The sequence below is a fragment of the Phoca vitulina genome, unplaced genomic scaffold (assembly GCF_004348235.1).
Source record: "Phoca vitulina isolate PV1807 unplaced genomic scaffold, GSC_HSeal_1.0 scaffold6, whole genome shotgun sequence".
Lineage (NCBI taxonomy): Eukaryota > Metazoa > Chordata > Mammalia > Carnivora > Phocidae > Phoca > Phoca vitulina.
Window position 1 is genome coordinate 20,235,051 of NW_022589709.1, and position 18,623 is coordinate 20,253,673.

The 18,623-nt window shown below is 47.2% G+C and overlaps 1 protein-coding gene across 7 annotated transcripts in view; it reads right to left on the reverse strand.

Moving 5' to 3' along the window:
* The window catches only part of FAM193B (family with sequence similarity 193 member B), a 32,345-nt gene extending 25,453 nt beyond the window's left edge, over window positions 1-6,892 (reverse strand). For 4 of the 7 annotated variants that reach the window (XM_032403839.1, XM_032403837.1, XM_032403838.1 and 1 more), the window contains exon 1: window positions 6,646-6,892. In XM_032403839.1, coding sequence (XP_032259730.1) covers window positions 6,646-6,855 — 210 coding nt within the window. In that variant the 5' untranslated portion in view covers window positions 6,856-6,892. Of the gene's footprint in view, window positions 1-392; window positions 1,775-5,610 lie in introns of those variants that run through there. The other 3 variants (XM_032403842.1, XM_032403843.1, XM_032403840.1) reach the window with 3 other exon arrangements.
* Window positions 6,893-18,623: the final 11,731 nt, after the last annotated feature.

Consider the following 18,623-nt stretch of genomic DNA (forward strand, 5'->3'; position numbering starts at 1 on the left):
CTCTGGTTGTATAAGCTCAGTCAAGGATAGGGCAGTGAGTCTCTCTGACCCCAGTGGCCTTCCACCCCCCTCCCCCCAAGGCTGGCTCATCTGTTGAACCTGCTTCCTGGGTACAATCAGCCACCGGAAGGCCTAAACTACTGTTATTAACCTAGAACTTCAGGCAAACCATATTACCTACTCTGTCACCCCAGTACAGATTTCTCATGGGTGGAAGAGTATGAACTTTGGAGACAGACTGTTGTGAGTTCAAATCCCAGTTCTGCCATTTCAGTATGATCTTGGATTATTACTCAATTTCTTTGAGCCTCAATTTCCTCATTTATGAAATGAGAATAAAACCATACTTCACAGAGTTGTGAGGACAGAAGGAAATAAATTATGTAAAGTACCTGGCCTGGGCCTGGCACACAGTAGGTGCTCAATACCCGTTAGTTTCTTTCCTCTTCTGTCCTGGAAGAAATGACAGGGAAACTTACTAAGTGAGACGTGCCCAATCCAAAGTTATTACTTGAAGCACAGGACAGAGGACTAGACAGGTGACCTTCAAGGCCCCTTTATACCCCCCCATCCACGATCTCTGGCTACAACTTCCTAGTAAGACCCTTCAGTATTTTAGGGCCCTTCTTTCTGCCTTAAGTTTCCCTTTATCGCTTTTCAGAGTAGATGATGAGGCCTATTCATTTCAGAATGGAGGGGGAACCACAAAGGGAGCTGGAGAGCTGAGAGCCTTGAGGAGGGACTAAAGGGAGATGGCCTAGGACTGCAGCATGTTCATCCACCTACAGGTTGAAGGATGACGGGGGAGCATGGGCACAGAACCAAAGGGTGCAAACACAGGGCCTTTCCTGGGACGTAAGACTTCCTCTCCTCAGTCCTTTTCTGCCCTGCACATTCTGCCAGGAACAACCATTAACCACTTTTTTCCCTAATACCCATTTCTTTCCCCAAATACATAAAGCACTCACACCTTCACTCATGCTGTTCCCTCTGCCTCTTCCTTTTTAGGCACAGTTTGGGTGTTACATCCTCCTAAGTCCATAGGCAAAATTAACTGTGCTTTGCTCTGGAATGTCCTAACATTTCTTACATATCTCTTGAATAGAGCTTATCATATATGTATCCCAGTTTTTGAAATCTGTCTTCTCCACAACACTAAGAACACTGAATGGCAGGACCTGTGCCCCATGACTAACTGCATCCCAATCGTTCAGCAGAGATGGCAGCACCAAATGGGCATGGGTAAGCCTTTGGATACACAAAGGAAGATTAGCAGTTGGAGAATATCATTAATGGGGCAACAACTGGAGAACGGGGAAAGTCTGTTTTTTGTTTTTAAAACTAAGGCTGTTTCTATTCCTGCTTATGGAAAAGCTCCCCTCTCTGGGAAGCCCCGTTCTTTGAAGAATATCCTAGGCTTCCGCTAAGCTTCCCCATGCCACCCTCAACTCAGCATTTCCCAGACCCAGCCACACAATAGAATCACCTGGGGCAGTTTAACAACCACAGATTCCTGGGCTCCAGACCTAGAGACTCTGATTCTGTAGGTCTGGGACAGGGTCCAGCAAAGCACTGGGGATCTGATGATTAGTTAGGCTGGGGTGAGGGAGAGGTAGAATCAAGCAATCACAGCTGCTTCTTCACTGAGATTGCTTTCTCTCATGCTATCAGAGAATACCCAAGAACATCATGTTCACTTTCTTATTTAAAAGCTTTCATTGATGGGGCACCTGGGTGGCTCAGTCATTAAGCGTCTACCTTCGGCTCAGGTCATGTTCCCAGGGTCCTGGGATCGAGCCCCACATCGGACTCCCTGCTCCACGGGAAGCCTGCTTCTCCCTCTCCCACTCCCCCTGCTTGTGTTCCCTCTCTCGCTGTGTCTCTCTCTGTCAAATAAATAAAATCTTAAAAAAAAAAAAAAGAAAAAGCTTTCATTGATTCTTCACTATCTGCAGGATAAAGCCCAAACTTCTTGGTGTGGTTTTGTAGAACCCTGCTAACCTCTCCAGCCTGACCTCATGCTACTCTGCCGGAGTTGGGCAGTTCTCGCCTCTGGGTCTCTATATTGCTTTTTTTGTTTAGATACTTTCTCCCACCTCCTCCTCTAAAGGAACTTCTACTCAACCTTGAAATATCAGTTCTGAGAAGTCTTCTCTAGGCTATCATTTCTGTGCATCTTCAGTACCAAGTATCTGTAATAATTATGATTACCACTTGTGCTAAGTGCTTGACATGCAGTACTTGCTGCCCTAATGGGAGCCTGGCATCACTGTCATACATGTGAGAAAACAAATTAAGAAGGCTAAAACTTCCAAAGGCCACATACTAGGATCTGGACTTGAACCTTAACTCAGAGGAAGTGATGCTCTTCTAGCCTAACTACAATTAATATATACATGTGGGCAGGGACTGATTCACCTCTATGTCCCCAGCTAGCCCAGGGCCTGGCACAGATCAGGTGTCCATTAGTGTTTGCAGAATAAATTAACACCAGGTCAGGTGAGAGGGAGACTGGGTGTGGTGTGTGCATAATGGGCCTAAATGAATGAATGATGGCCAGCCTGGCCCAGCAGTAGAGGCTGGTAAGAAAAAAGTGGAAGAAACCTAACTTTTACTTCTTTTATTATAATTTGGTTTAACAGCCACTTATAGAGCACCTAAGGACCATGCAACAATAAATACCCCACAAATGAATTAGAACATAGCCCCTGCTCTCAAAAATTCTAGGTTCAGTATATAAGGTTGTCAGGATCTTAACAGGCTACCAGGTATTAATTTTATAATTTTAGCAAGTAAGTCTTCATCTTCAAAGGCCTTTTAGCATTTCTACATTGTGAATCTCTATTGGCTTACAGAGAAAAACCAGAGGTGGCAGGGATTCCCCCCCTCGGTATCATCTCCTACTACTTGCAATGAAAAGTGGCCAGGCTGGGTGGGCAGTGATTTTAAGGGGGAGGTCCCCTGGTAGAGGGACTATCTTATTCATCTGTGTGCCCAAAATAAAGGCCCTGGCACAGAGGTCAGAATGCTTGTTGAGTGGATTAAACATAATGAGATGGTTTCAATAAAGATACTGACTGATCCTCTGTTCCAGTCTCTTGAGGGAGCAGGTTTAACTCTGAGCAGTGGGGAACCAGGTCTCTAGAGTCTCTCTAAACTGTGCTGGGCAGGACTCAGCAGGTGCTGTAGAGAGATGAGAGATGGGAAGGGCAGGATGAGCTCAAACAGCTCCAACTGCTGGTTTACAGTCTGGCAAGTCTCCTGAGGGTTTACTGAGTATGCACCTGGACTGCAGGCTGAGTGGTCCAAGAGACACTAAAAGACAGACAGCAGAATTGGCAGGTGAGAACACTCAGGCTTTGGATGGCCATCTGGCAGTTCCCACTATCTCTGACTCCTGCTCTTGCCTCAGGAGCCTCGATGTACTAGGTGCTACGTGGGTTGCTCCACATTCTCTTATGATGTTGCTGATGAGGCTTAGAGAGAGGAAAAAAACAGGCCCAGGGTCACAAACCCAGAGACTGAGCTTGGGAGTTCACCCCAAGTCTGGAATACTAAACACTATTTCTCACTACTGCCTTATTCAGCTGCTTTGTTAAGTTTTTTTTTCTTTGCTAATAAGGCAGTAACTGTTTTAGTCTTATTTAGAAAATGAGGATTTGGATTGTTAGGGAACAGATCAAGATAGTTTAGTGACCTGAAACAAATGGAAGTAGGGACTTTTGGGATACCAAATAGGCCAGCTCAAGGTCCTGCCTTTATATGTGAACAAGTTATGCAAATGAGCAAAGGGGACTGGATGGAACCAGCATGGCTTCAAACCTGAACTCAGGAATCACGGCTCTTCCAGCCTAACTGCAATTACTGTATACATGTTCTCTGGACCATGAGCCCTTTGTGGGCAGGGACCACATCTGATTCACTTCTGCATTCCCAGCTAGCCCAGGGCCTGGCACAGATCAGGTGTCCTTCATATCAGGGGCAGACACTATTCAGAGACTGCAGATTACTGCCTTACAGCAATGTGGGCCCAGCAGCACCAGATTTTGAGTTTTAAGAAATGGCACAAGTCCAGTTTGTGGGAATCTTTTGTTTTTTAAAAAATTGGCTTAAATCAAAACAAAAACAAAACAATGTGTGACTTGGGACTTTAGAACCTATCTGTGGACTACAAGTGGTCCTATTTGCCATCTTTGGCTTCAGTTTGGCCTGCAACACTGAGTTTCCCCTTACGTACGTACCCACTCTGTGTACACAGAGAATTTTAAGTGGCAGTGGGAGACACAGATCCTCACCAAAGGCACGCTAGTGGGCAGAACAATGACCCCAACCCTTTCAGCGGGTGCTTTTCACCAGGGCACAAAAGCCTGGTTCTGGCATTGAGAAACCCCCTCCCCAGCAAAAAAGTGGGGTACAATCAGAAGAGAGTTTGTCAGTTTGTTTCACCTCTTTGTGGCTATAGTATTTAAAAAAAAAAAAAAAAAAGCCTTGTTAAATCCAGCACAGTACAGAAGAGTGTCCTTTTTTGGAGGGGCATGAGGCACCTGACCTACAGTGGGAGTTATTTGAGCAAATGCTTGCTCTGAGTTTCTGTTTCTTCATCTGAAAAATGGGGAAATAGTATTTATATCCTTCAGTTCATTCATTAAACATTTGTTAATCACAGGCACAGGGGTACAATAGTGACTGACGTGGTTCCTGCACTCTCAGAGTTTATGTAGCAAAAGCAGACCAATAATTAAACCAATAGTTAACTCATCACAATTGTACTAAATGCTGAGGAAAGAAAAGGGGTGGTGGGAAGATTAGAAGTATGGTACATAAAGTGTCTGGCATGAATAAATTAATGGACTGGCAAGTCAAGCAGTGGAGCAGATAATGAAGCTTATAGCTCTTAGGAAAGCTGTGTCCTAAATAAAAACTAAATAGTTAAACCATTATCCAAAATTCTGGCCATGAATACTATAGCCTAGCTAAGTGGCAGGGGACCCTAAAGTGTTGCTGGTGAGTGGGAAGGAGAGAAGACAACAGCTCCCCTGGCTCTCCCTACCTTAATGCTCCCCTTTTGGATAACAGCATTCCCAGGGTGGCCCAGAGAAGAGAAAGAGCAAAGCTAGAGGGGGAAGCAGGTTCAGGGTCTAAAGTCAGACCAGGCAAGGGCGGAGTCCAACCTGGTGAGTTGTATCCCAGGGTAGGGGGTGGGGGTGAAGGTGAGGCTTCTGACACTCAATAAGTGGTGACATTTTCATTAATTAAAAATCTTATTGTGATATGAAACACAAAGGAGACCAGCATCGAAACTGGGTTACAATAAGCACAGGTTCTCAACGGATTCATTCTCTCTCTCATTCACCTAGTTATTTCTACTCAGTGTCAGCAAGGCCCAGGGCTAGGCATGGAGGATCAGAGATAGATGACATAGTCTGTGCCCCCGTGGAGTTCACAGTGCAGTGCAGGGAACAGATACATCAACAGAATGTCTCAATGAAGAATGGGGAATGCTACCAAAGGAAGCACAAGGGGCTGTGGGCACAAAGAGGGCACCTCACGCAATTGGGAAGGTAGGGAAGGCTTTCTGGGAATGGTACCCCAAATGGCATCCCCACTCACATGCACAATTCCAGAGATTCTACTAGAAGGCTGTCAAGAGCCATGCCTTCTGGCTGCACCAGCCTCCCAGAGTCCCCTGCTGCCCGATGCAGTGTCTGCAGAGCCAAACGCATCTTCCGCCACGCCTCATCCTCATCCGGCGCTGCATCCGACCCTCCAAGACTCCTGCAGGAGCCTGCCTTCCTTGGCAGGCTCAGCCAAAAGACCAACTCAAAACTCTTTTGTCAGAGCAAGCTTAGGGCGAGCCACCCAGCCCTCCCAGAGCAACTGTGGCTCATGCCACCCCGGGCTCTCAGTGAACACTAGCAGGGTACCTCCCATTATCTCCTTTGCTCAAAAGAAAGTGACCTTCTTCCAGGTGATAAGCTGGAAGCTTTGCTGAGTCCTGCTACTGCTCACTCTCAGCAGGATTCACCAAACCCAGGGATCTGAGGGTTGGGGTGGGCCACCTTGTTGGTCAGAGGTATACAGGGAAGAAAGGGCAGGCTTTGCTAGTTTACGCTTCAGTGCAGGCGCCCCACCAAATAGTCTTCTGGGCAGGGAGAGGCGGGAGGCCACAGGAGACATATGCTGGGGGCACACAGCTGCTCAGGGGGCAGTGGCTGCAGGCAGTGAGGGGAAAGGGTGGGGCCGCTCCCAGGGTGGGGAAAGGGAAGAGGCTGCAGCCTTCCAGGCCACAGCGCCCCAGGCTGGCCTGTGGGTAGGTGGGGGAGCAGGTGGGCCCAGGGGGAGGTGAAGGGCAGAGAGCTGAGCTGTGGCCTCAGGAGCACAGCCTAGTCCCAGTGTGGGTATACGACCAGAAGGTTTAGCCCCTGCTCCAGCCCGGAGGCGGCGAGAGAGGGCAGGCAGCCCTGGTCACAGGACAGGACGGACCATGCTTCGGCTTGGAGAGAAGGGTCCAGCCTCCACTCCCGCCTCAGGGGAGATAGCCTCAGCCCCAGCCAGTGGAGGATGGTCCATCCCCAAGCTCACCCCGGCCCCGCTCCCGGGAGGGGAAAGTGCCGGAGCAGCCGGACTCTCCTCGCTCGCTCCTACCTGCGGTCCGGGCGCCAACTTGGGCTCGTCCTCCTCCCTGGGGCCGTCGCGGTCCGGCTCCACGGGCGCCGCCGGGGGCCCTGCACCCGCTCCCGCTTCCAGGCTCGGCGGCGGCGGGGGCTCGGGAGCCTGGGGCTTTTGCTGCCCCGCGGCCCGCATCCGCTCGCGCCGACCCGCGCCGCCGCTCGGCCTGCTCCGCCTCCGAGTCATGCTGCTGCTCGCGCCGCTCCCTCGCTCCACTCGCGCCGCCGCCGCCGCCGCCGCCGCCGCCGCTCCCCTCGCAGGACAACAGCCAATATGGCGGCGCCCGGCTCCCCCCTCTGCTGCTGCCAGCAGGTCATAGGGCGCGGCGTCCGCGCCGCCGCACTAGCCCCCGAGGCTGCCTGCGCCATTTTGAATAAGGTCACCACTTAAAGTTCTGTGAGAGTAAGAACCTGGCGGACTCGCGGGATGCGACCTGCGCCGGGGAAGGGTGGTCGTTGTGGTAACCACGCGGCACAGCCCTGGGCGCTTAATAATTGTCTGTTGAATGGATGAATGAATTAATTAACTTCTAGAGTACTTTCACACCCACCATCTGACTCCTCGCACTCACGCGGCGAGGCGGGTACGGTCGTTCCCATTTTGCGGCGGACAAAATCGAGGCTACGGAAGGCGAAGGGGCTGCTCAACATTAGCCAGCCAGAACTCGTGGGTTCGTGGATGGCCTGAGGTGAAAGGGGTGGAGGAATGGTCTAGGTCTTTATTTGCAACGTGTGGTCGACTGGGGAGTCCAGTGTTCTGTGCTTGGGACAGCAGAGCTCAGACCCCGCTCCTGCCGCAGTCTGGTGGAGAAAGTGGACAGTTAAATACACAGTTACAGCTAGTGTGATGGTGAGATGACTGGGGCACATCCTAGGTCAGTGTTTCTGCAAAAGTTGTATGTGCAGGAGAGGATTTTGAGTGGTACACAAAGGAACATTTAAAAAATGTGATAATTATGTATTTAATTGTTAAAATGAGCTTCCCCCTCTCTTTTTTTGAATATATGAGACATGCGCATGGTACAACTTTTAGAAAAAGTTTTGAGTGCAATATCTCATGCCAGGGCCAGTGGTACCCTGAAACTGTATGGCGGTTATATGTAGAGTTGCTATTGATATCAACAGGCCAGAATTATGACATTAGCCTAATTAATGGGAACAAGGGCTATTTTGAGAAGAAGGGCTACATGGCCCTGGAGCTTTCCTTAACTACCAAGAATGTAAATGAAAAATACTTCATCTCATTATAGGGATTAGTGCCATCATCAAGGATTTGAGGGATTCAGGGTGATTCCCACTACATGAACATTACTTCTTAGTTTGGCCAGAATAGAAGATAGATAGTATTTTTTCCCATTTATTTATTTTTATTGTGTTAAAATATGCCTAACATAAAACTTAACAATCTTAAACCATTTTTAAGCATATAGTCCAGTGGTATTAAGTACATTCTCATTGTGTGCAACCATTACCCTCATCCCTTTCCGGAACTCTTTTCATCTTGCAAAACTGAAACTCCATACTGATTAAATAACTCCTCATCCTCCCTTCCCACAGCCCCTGGCAACCACCATTCTACTTAAAAACAAACAAACGAACAAACAAAAACCCAACCTCTTTTTCTTCACACCCCAGCCTCTGGTACCACTATTCTACTTTCTGTTACTATGAGTTCAGCTTTTTTTTTTCCCCCTTAATATTCCATATATAAGTTAGATCATGCAATATTTGTCTTTTTGTGACTGGCTTATTTCATTTTGCAGAGTGTCCTCCAGAATCATCCATGTTGTTGGAAATGGCAGGATTTTCTTTTTTAGAGATGAATAATATTCCTTTATATATATTATATACATATGCTTTGCATATAATATATATTCTTTGTTTTTTTTTAAAGATTTTATTTATTTGTCAGAGAGAGAGCACAAGCAGGAGGAGCGGCAGGCAGAGGGAGAAGCAGGCTCCCCGCTGAGCGGGGAGCCCGATGCGGGACTTGATCCCAGGACCCCGGGATCATGACCTGAGCTGAAGGCAGCTGCCCAACCAACTGAGCCACCCAGGCATCCCTATAATATATAGTCTTATACTAATGTATTTTATATATATTTCTTTCACATATATATATGTATATATATGTGTGTGTGCGTATGCCACATTCTCTTCATTGATGGAGAAGACAGATGGTCCTGAAGAATGACAGAGCATTATGGCAAACTTATTCTGGTAAGGACCCCAGGTGTGGGCACTTTTTCAGAGTGGTCATTTTTGGAGCATATGGGTGCAGTTGTTGGCCTGTAATAGACAACTATAGTTCTAGTAAATGCTTTTCCTTCTATACCAAATTTTAGGAATAGTTTGTGTTCCTCTGGCAGGGGCAGTAGTAAACCTTTACTGTCTTTCGGGGCGCCTGGGTGGCTCAGTCGGTTAAGCGGCTGCCTTCGGCTCAGGTCATGATCCCAGGGTCCTGGGATCGAGCCCCGCATCAGGCTCCTTGCTCGGCAGGAAGCCTGCTTCTCCCTCTCCCTCTGCCTGCCTCTCTGCCTACTTGTGTTCTCTCTCTGTCAAATAAATACATAAAATCTTTAAAACAAAACAAAAAAAACACCTTTACTGTCTTGCTTCAGGGGTATGTCACTCTCTGAACACACTTATTTTATAGGAAGTTTTGACCAAATCACCATTCCTTTGGCTACCAGGCTAATCTACTGTGACACTGATGACATCATCCTGATGGGCCCCTTTCTCCCCTTGAGTCTTGGAGTTGGGCCTCAGCCTAATTAAGGACTTTCTTTTTTTAAAAAAAATTTTTCATTTTAAAGATTATTTATTTATTTGAGAGAGAGAGTGTGAGTGAGAGCACAAGCCGGGGTTGGGGGAGAGGCAGAAGAAGAGGGAGAAGCAGACTCCCTGCTGAGCAGGGAGCCTAACTCGGGGCTCCATCCCAGGACCCTGGGATCATGACCTGAGCTGAAGGCAGACACTTAACTGACTGAGCCACCCAGGCACCCCCTAACTAAGGACTTTCTTAACACTTTTTGAGGGAGGTAACCTTTTTGAGGGAAGGTCTCGTTCCTTCTCCCTCAATCCACCTCCCTCTAAACTTGAGAATGGGCTTGCACCTTTGGGCAGGAGGGCCTGGGACTGACTCTCCCCACTTCCCCTGAGAGGGGGAGAGGGTTTAGAGGAGAAGGAATAAAGTGGGAGAGGATGAGAGATCAGATCCAGCATGAAAAGGTCTTGAATCCCAGGTTGAGATTTGGACCATCCGTGAGGATGGTGGAGCCTTGGCACAGGGGAAGAATGAAATAGGGAGGTCCCAGAGGAGGTGCTCTGGGATGGGAAGTGCGTTGCTGTGACCTTTTCCAGGCCCTACAGGCCTCATTGTTAGAGTGACTATAGTAGAGTCTGCATGGTGCAATTCTAACAGATACTTTTTCTAGGTAGTAAATAGAAAATGGCTAGTTAAGTAGGTGGCTTTATTAGAGCAGTTGGTTATTGTTCCTAATCATTAATTGAGTAGGCAAGAACAATTGAACCTATGTTACAGGGCCCTGGGAGAAGACCATTGGGGAAGGAGGGAAAACTTTGCAGACAGTATTGAAGAACCTGAATTAGCCTGGGGTGTTTGGGAAACAAATCTCTCAAAAGGAAGAGAGACTTCCTCCTCCTCACCACCCTATCATCCATCTGACCTCCAAGTCTTGTTGATTCTGCTTCCAAAATATCTATTCCAGCAAGGAGGAATCTCTCATCATAAATTTATCTGTGTAAGAAATATAATTAAAGTTTTTTAATAACTCAACTTAATTTCTATTTTGAACTCCCATTCTGTTGGAGTGGCAGAAACTTCATCTCAGCTAATGGAGGGTTTTACCCCTTCCCTGGGGCTTGTGTTTAGCCTCTGGAGCCTCATCTAGTACTCGGGTGTGAGTGTGTGTGTGTGTGTGTGTGTGTGTGTGTGTGTGTGTGTGTTGGGGGATCTAGTTCTTAATGTCATCTGTCTACACAGATATTTGTGGAGATGTCATTGGTCCCACTGGTTGTTGTTGAGACCTGGCTGTTCTCACTCACACGTCTGCTAGAGACCCCAACTCTCTTCCTGCTGCGTGCCACTCTTGCCTGTGGGAATCTTGCTGAGCTTAGCTAAGGTCTTTTTTTTTGGCTGGATGCTCCTCAGAGCCATCTCCATGACAGGGGTTGCTGCTTCCCTCTCTGTTCCTGGGTTTTCTGCCTTGTACTCCAGCCTCTATGAACTCTCATCACTCCCCTCTGTCCTCCTCTTCTACACTCCCTTTTCTCCAGACCTCGGAAGCCCTCGTTTTGGGGTCTCTGGAGGACCCCCAAAAGTTGGCACTGTCTTACTGACGAGGGTTCTAAACATACTGGAAAATGAAGCAAAGGAGAGGCAGGTGAAGGCCAGGACATTGCCTTATTGCTGACAAAGGCCAGGGTGGAGATTCACCCAGTGTGGGCAACTGAATCCCTGAGCTCGGTAGACACCCCCTGTCCCCAGTCATGGCAGTGCTCAACTGGGTAGGCCTCCCTCCAGAGCCCCTGCGGGGCAGTGGATATGGCAGATCTGAAGAGGAAGAAGAGAAGAACTGAGCAGAGCATGCACTGTATTCTTCCCAAATACACAAATCAGAGGAGTTTTTCTCCTCAGCAGAAGTATCCTGCTGGCAGAGCCTCCCTATCTCCTCTAGCTCATGTAGGTTCTTGAAACTTTTCAGCTATGTCTGAGATGTCTCTCATCCCTAAGTCCTTTTTGAACCCAAATCTAACAGTACTTAAAATTTTTTAAGTAAAACTTAGAAACAAAGACAAATGTAAACAATTCTATAATGAATCCCTTGCAGCCATCATCCAGCTTCCACAGTTACCAGCTCGTGGCCAATTATGATTCATCTATAATGCCCCCCACCCCCAACTCCTGTATTAATTGAAACAAGCCCAATACATCATACCAGAGAGACTTGTTTTCTGTCCTGTCACATCCCACTCCCAAGGGGCAATGAGCACATAAGGGACTAGCTATTTGAAAGGGGCTGGGGGATGAATTACCAGAAAAAGGAAAAACAAAGGGTAACATTATAAAAACATTATCCTGCCAGAGCAGTGAGGCTGTTTCCATTTTCCTTACCACTGTTGGAGTTCAGGACTCATCATTTGTCTCTGGCGACAACCTCATAATTAGTCTCCTTGCTGCTTCTCTCCCTCTGGATTACTGGTGTTTCTTCAAGTGATGACTCATATCAGAATCCCTCGGAAAATGTTGAAATGCAGATCCCTGGGCCCCTCTCCAGCCTGGCTGAATCACACATTTGGAGTGTGGGTTCCAGGTGTGTTTTATGAGCAGCCTGGATGATTCTGATCCACACCCATGCTGGGAACTGCTGTTCCAATTCAGCCTCCATGCTGTCCCCAGATTTCAAACAGTGAGTGACTGTATCTCCCCAGCTGAGAACAACCCAGGAACCCCCCACCCCCCGGGTAAGTTCCAAGACCCCAGGCCTGGTATTTAGGGACCTTTGTGAGCTGGCCTTTGCCTACAGCAGCCTCTTCCCTCACCCCTGTTTCCCTTGAGACCTGGGTTTCAACCCCATCTTACAACCTTGAGGTGCTCAGCACTGTATTCTCTCCTTTACTCCTCCTGGGTCTGATAAACTTGTACTGATCATTGGAGGGCCCATCCAAGGGTCTCTTCTTCGAATCTATCTGACTCACTACTCTGCACATTGTAGCAGAAAGTCATGGGACTCAGACGGACTTAGATTTTGCCACTTACTGGCTATTTGACCTCAGGAAAGCCCTCAATGTCTCTGGGTCTCAGTCTCATCATGTAGAGAATGGGGATAAAAGCAGGGTCCCATGGGATTGTGACATACAGAGACCATAGCACTGTAGGGAGGCAAAACTTCACCTCCATCCTCTTAGGGTCTCCAGCTGGGCCAGAGAACTAAATTGACATAGGACAGATTAATAGGAGAAAAGCATGGAGATTTTTACGTGTGCATGGGAGCCCCCACAGGAAAACGGAGACCCAGAGAAGTGGCCAGGCTTAAGTGTTTATATACTAGGTTAAACAAAGAGAGTCAATTGTGGAAAAATAACTAAAATAAATGGGGAGACTAAAGATAAGAATTATTTTAACAAAATCTATTTGTACAGATTTCTCTTGGCCTCCACTCTTTGTTTCTGGTGATAACATTTCTCTCCTCCTGGTATAGAGAGACCATCTTTCACATGGGATGTTTATCTCCTGATTTCAGGAAGTAAAGGGGAGGTCAAAGTTCCTTTCTTGTACCTGCTGTTTTCAAGTGACTTTAGCTCAATAATCCTCTGTCAAGAGGCATATTTTGGGGGTGGCATATTCTGCTGCCCTTCGGCACAGAGCCTGGCACATACTGTAGGGTGTTGGTAAACAAAGGGGTCCTAACAAGGCCTTGGCCAAGAGAGAGTTAAAGTCCAGGGCATCCTGAAATACTGTGATAACTAACACAGCCTGCCCTGTCAGAAGTCAGCTAATACAGTGATTTATTATGGAAGCAACAATGAGGTCATCACAACAATGAGGTCATCACTATCCTGTTGGCCAATAATAGCTCCACTGCAGTGCACTATGACTCTGAGTTTGCCCCTCCAGCCCCCTGCCATCCACTGCCCTATAATTTTCTAATAGGTATGATAGTGTTATAATTCAGGGTTTTATTTTATTTTTAAAGATTTTATTTATTTATTAGAAAGAGCACAAGTAGGCAGAGCAGCAGGCAGAGGGAGAGGGAGAAGCAGGCTCCCCGCTGAGCAGGGAGCCCGATGTGGGGCTCGATCCCCAGACTGTGGGATCATAACCTGAGCTGAAGGCAGACGCTTAACCGACTGAGCCACCCAAGCACCCCATAACTCAGGGTTTTAGTAATTTCCTTTTCCAAAGTGGCATCCCATGTCTGTGCTTTTGACTTAGTCTCTTCCGGTTTCTTACTGAAATAGTCAAACTGAAGTCATAGGAAGAATTCTTCTCCATCACTGGAAATGAGGAAGGGTCTCATGCACATTCTTGAGAATATATAGTAGTGGTAGGGAATCATTCAGATTAGGGCAGAGTGTGGATGGGGAGTCTTCAGGTGGCAGCCCACTCTCGCACTCCCTAGTCCCACTGTTATTTCTTGCCTTAAAGTGGGGCCAGCAGATGAGAGGACTAGTAGTCTCCAAGGGATGAACTCCAGTGGGCTTGGAGCCCACAACTAGGGATCCAAGTCTGTGCGGAGTGGGGATCCTACATTGCTCACATCCACAATGCCCATGACATTGGCTTCTTGAAGAGTAGTTAATGTAGGGCGGCTTCCATGTAGCCACACAGTGGGTATGTGATGGAAGCTTCTGCCCAGGATGCAGGCAATAAGGGATGTGTCTGCAGAGAATTTAAAAACAACACCACCAGTTAAAAGTTGGTCTGTAAAAAGGTGGCTTCTCTGGAGTAGTTAATCTGTTTTAGTAACAAATTACACCAAAGCTTTGTGGCTTAAAACAAAAATAGACATTATCTCACATCATTTCTCTATGGGTCAGGAATTTGGAGCAGCTCAGCTGGGTGTTCTGGCCCAGGGTCTAGCATGAGGTGCAGTCAAGATGTCACTCAGGGCCGCATCATCTGAAGGCTTTGATGGGGCTGGAGGATCTCCCAAGGTGGCTCACTCATCTGGCTCTTGGCAGGAGGCAGTTCCTCACCATGTGGGCCTCTCCACAGGGCTGCTGGAGGTCCTCCTGACTTGGTGGCTGACTTCCCTCAAGTAAGTGATCCAAGTGAGAGCAAGGCAGAAGTGTAATGCCTTTATGACCCAGGTGTGGAAATCACATGTTCTCATTTCTGCAGCATCCTATTGGTTACACAGGTCAACACTGTTCAGTGTGACAAGGGACTACGAAGGACCATGAATACAAGTAAGGAAGAATCTTGGGGCACCTGGGTGACTCAGTTGTTAAGCGTCTGCCTTCAGCTCAGGTCATGATCCCAGGGTCCTGGGATCGAGCCCCGCATCTGGCTCCCTGCTCTGCAGGGGGCCTGCTTCTCCCCTCCCACTCCCCCCTTCTTGTGTTCCCTCTCTCACTGTGTCTCTCTCTGTCAAATAAATAAATAAAATCTTAAAAAAAAAAAGTAAGGAAGAATGATTTGGGGTCATCTTGGAGGCTGGCCACTCTAGGGCTGCTGTTTCATGCATTCTTGGATTACCAAGATGGAGAAGAGAAGAGGTCCCCCACTCCAAACACAGTATTATACGAAATGTAGAAACATTGTTCAGCTTGAGAAGAAGGAAGGGGCATCTTCAGGGCCAGAAGAAAGAGGGACATCAATGTAGCAAGTAAGCCTTGAAAGCCTGTGAGCAACAATGAATGAATGAACTTTAGGGGCTAGAGTTCACACCTGACCTCATGCTGTCATAGGGTATATCCTGTCTCTGGGCAGCAACTTAGGGCACAGCGACCTTGACCTATAGGGCATTATGCTGATCTACTAAATGGATGATGTCATGCTGACAGGTACAGCTTAGATTCCTCCCCATAAAAAAAAAAAAAGTTTCATGTCTTTTAATGTTCCTATTAATTGGCTTGGGGCCCTAGTCACCATCCCAAGAATGTCCTCCTTCCCACAGTGGGTCCACAACTCAGTTGCCCTGGCCAGTCTTGGCTGCAGGTGTTTGCAGGATAAGACCCTGGGAAGCTTGAGGAATCTCCAGAAGCACCCTGATTTCTCTGGCGGCTGTTGCTGCCAGAGCCCCACTGTGTGGCCAGAATCCACCAGCGGGGAGTAAGTCTGTTCTGGTGTGACTGGAGTGCCCTTAGGAAGCTGGGGCTCTGCCACCATCGCTCAGACTGTTACCACTTCTATACCATCAGTGGCTATGGGAGGGAGAAAGCAGTGGGTAGGTCCAGGATCTGGCTCACCCTGGCCATCTTGAGGAGAAAAGCAGTTCTACTCCTTTAGAGCCTCCAGAGACACTGATGTTGGGCTGGACCACACTGGTGGCCTTGAATTTGGCACATTTCTTTTCCTCCATTCCAAAGCCCATACTCATTTCCTAGCCCAGAGGTGGGACATCCCTAGAAGAGATGAGAGGAAACTAAGCTGGCTACATTCTTCTCTGTAGATAAGTCTTTGTAGTTAGTTACAAAGGTGACAACCTCCCTTCAGAAATCTTTTCTTGGAGAGCATCCTGTGGTAGAAATGCCCTGTGCTTCTAGCCTTGTCCTCCAGGGCTGAGGATTTCTGCATCCAAGATAGCTTTTCACAGAGCCTGGGTTGTGGAGGAGGCATTTTCTCATTGCCTCATCTGGCAACCACTGCCTATTCTCTGGGCCTCCCTTATATGGGTGATACCCTTATCTCCCATGGGTGAGTCCTCTGGTCTCCCAGCTCCTCAGATCCATCCAGGACATGTCAGTCCTCAGCTAGACCTCTGCACATCACCCAGACTGAAAGGTGAAATCCTCAGTGTGGTCTATAAGGCCTTACCTCATCCTCTTCTACTTCTGAGTCCCTCCTCTCCCCCTTGCTGGCATTGTCCCAGCCACTTGGCCCCTTGCTCTTCATGCTCCCACCCCGGGGCCTTTGCACGTGCTGTTCCTTCTGCAAGGAATATGGCGGCTGACCAAGTATGGGTAATGGAAGCCTCCGCCCAGAATGTAGGTAATAAAGGGTGTGTCTATAAGTAACTTAAAAACAGTAACACCAGTTACAAGTTGGTCTGCCTTTTATCATCACCATGCTGGCAACTCTAAATGATGTTACATAAGGTACTACCCCGACCCCGAAAAAATATCTTCTGCAGATCTAAGTTCTAAACAATTGCTATGGTTCTTGACGAGTTTTAATGATACACGTATGTGTTTCAAATCAGCATGTTTGTATTACTTATCTTCTAATAAATATAAACACTGTGTTCTACATGGAAGTTAATTGAGAGAACTCCCAGTTAACACCATCACAATCACAGTCATCCTGCCCTGCCTGCCCCTCTCCAAGCACAAGCCCACAAGGCTTCTTTGCAAGAGGAACACTGTAACATTTTGGAATTATTGGAGCTACATTCAAGAGCAGTCTGTGTTTTCAGTCCCTGTGGTAGTATATATTCTTGGGTTTAAACAGAACATTCCAAATAAGCAATGATAGCCTAATGATTTTAAAGACCAACTGAACTTGAGTTATTTCATTTCTGCCATTCTATATGTGACCACATTTATTTCTGTTTATTATTATTTTATTTAAATTCAATTAATTAACATATAATGTATTCTTAGTTTCAGAAGTAGAGGTCAGTGATCCATCAGTCTTATATAATACTCAGTGCTCATTACATCACACGCCCTCCTTAATGTCCATCACCCAGTTACCCCATCCCCCCACCCTCCTACCCTCCAGCAACCCTCAGTTTGTTTCCTATGATTAAACATCCCTTATGGTTTTTCTCCCTCTCTGATTTCATCTTGTTTTATTTTTCCCTCCCTTCCCCTATGATCCTATTTTGTTTCTTAAATTCCACATATGACTGAGGTCATATGGCATACAAATCATTGATTTATTTTACTTAGTGTAATGCCATAATGCCTTCTAAGTCCATCCATGTTGTCACAAATAGCAGTATTTCATTCTTTCTTACACGGCTGAATAATATTGCATCGTATGAATATACCACATCTTCTTTATTTATTCATCCATTGATGGACACTTAGGTTGTTTCCGTGTCTTGGCTGTTGTAAATAATGCTGCAGCAAACATGGGGGTGCAGATACCTTTTTGAGATAATGGTTTCATTTTTTTCAGATAAATGTCCAGTAGTAGAATTTCTGGATCACATGGTAGTTCTATTTTTAATTTTTTGATGAACATCCATGCTGTTTTCCATAGTGGCTGCACCAACTTGCCTTCCCACCAACACTGTGCAAGGGTTCCCTTTTCTCCACATCCTCACCAGCACCTCTAATTTCTTGAAGATGAAAAATTTTTTTTTAAAGATTTTATTTATTTATTTGACAGAGAGAGACATAGCGAGAGAGGGAACATAAGCAGGGGGAGCAGCAGGGAGAGGGAGAAGCAGGCTTCCCACGGAGCAGAGAGCCCGATGCAGGGCTCGATCCCAGGACCTGGAATCATGACCTGAGCGGAAGGCAGCCGCTTAACCGACTGAGTCACCCAGGCGCCGCTTGAAGATGAAAATTCTATAGGGAGGGATGGGCATAAGCCAGATAAATCTGTTTTCCAGCTGGCCCTATGGTCCTCTGGACATGCTGTGTCTTAGGTCATCATTTCTTTTTTTTTTTTTAAGATCTTATTTGTGAGAGCAAGTGAGAGAGAGAGTGAGAGAGTGCACAAGCAGGAGGAGCTGCAGGCAGAGGGAGAAGCAAGGAGCCTGATGCGATGTGGGGCTCGATCCCAGGACCCTGGGATCATGACCCAAGCCCAAGGCAGATGCTTTACCAACTGAGCCTCCCAGGTGTCCCTTAGGTCATCATTTTATTTTATTTTATTTTTAAAGATTTTATTTATTTATTTGACAGAGAGAGACACAGCGAGAGAGGGAACACAAGCAGGGGGAGTGGGAGAGGGAGAAGCAGGCTTCCCGCGGAGCAGGGAGCCCGATGCGGGGCTCCATCCCAGGACCCTGGGATCATGACCTGAGCCGAAGGCAGACGCTTAACGACTGAGCCACCCAGGCACCCCAGGTCATCATTTTAAAACCTTGTAAGGATTTCTTCTTCGATCCTTGTCCTTATGTCGCTGAGAACTATTTTGTTCAGTTTAGTTTGTCTGGATTTAGGAGGTTGGGTCTGGCCCTGGTAGGTGATAACTGAGGTCTTTGGCCAAGCTCCAGAAAAATAGAGTTACACATGCACCATCCTTTTAGACCATTCAAATAGCTCCTTTCTCATTTAAAACTATGCCTATTCCAGGTCAAACACTCCTTT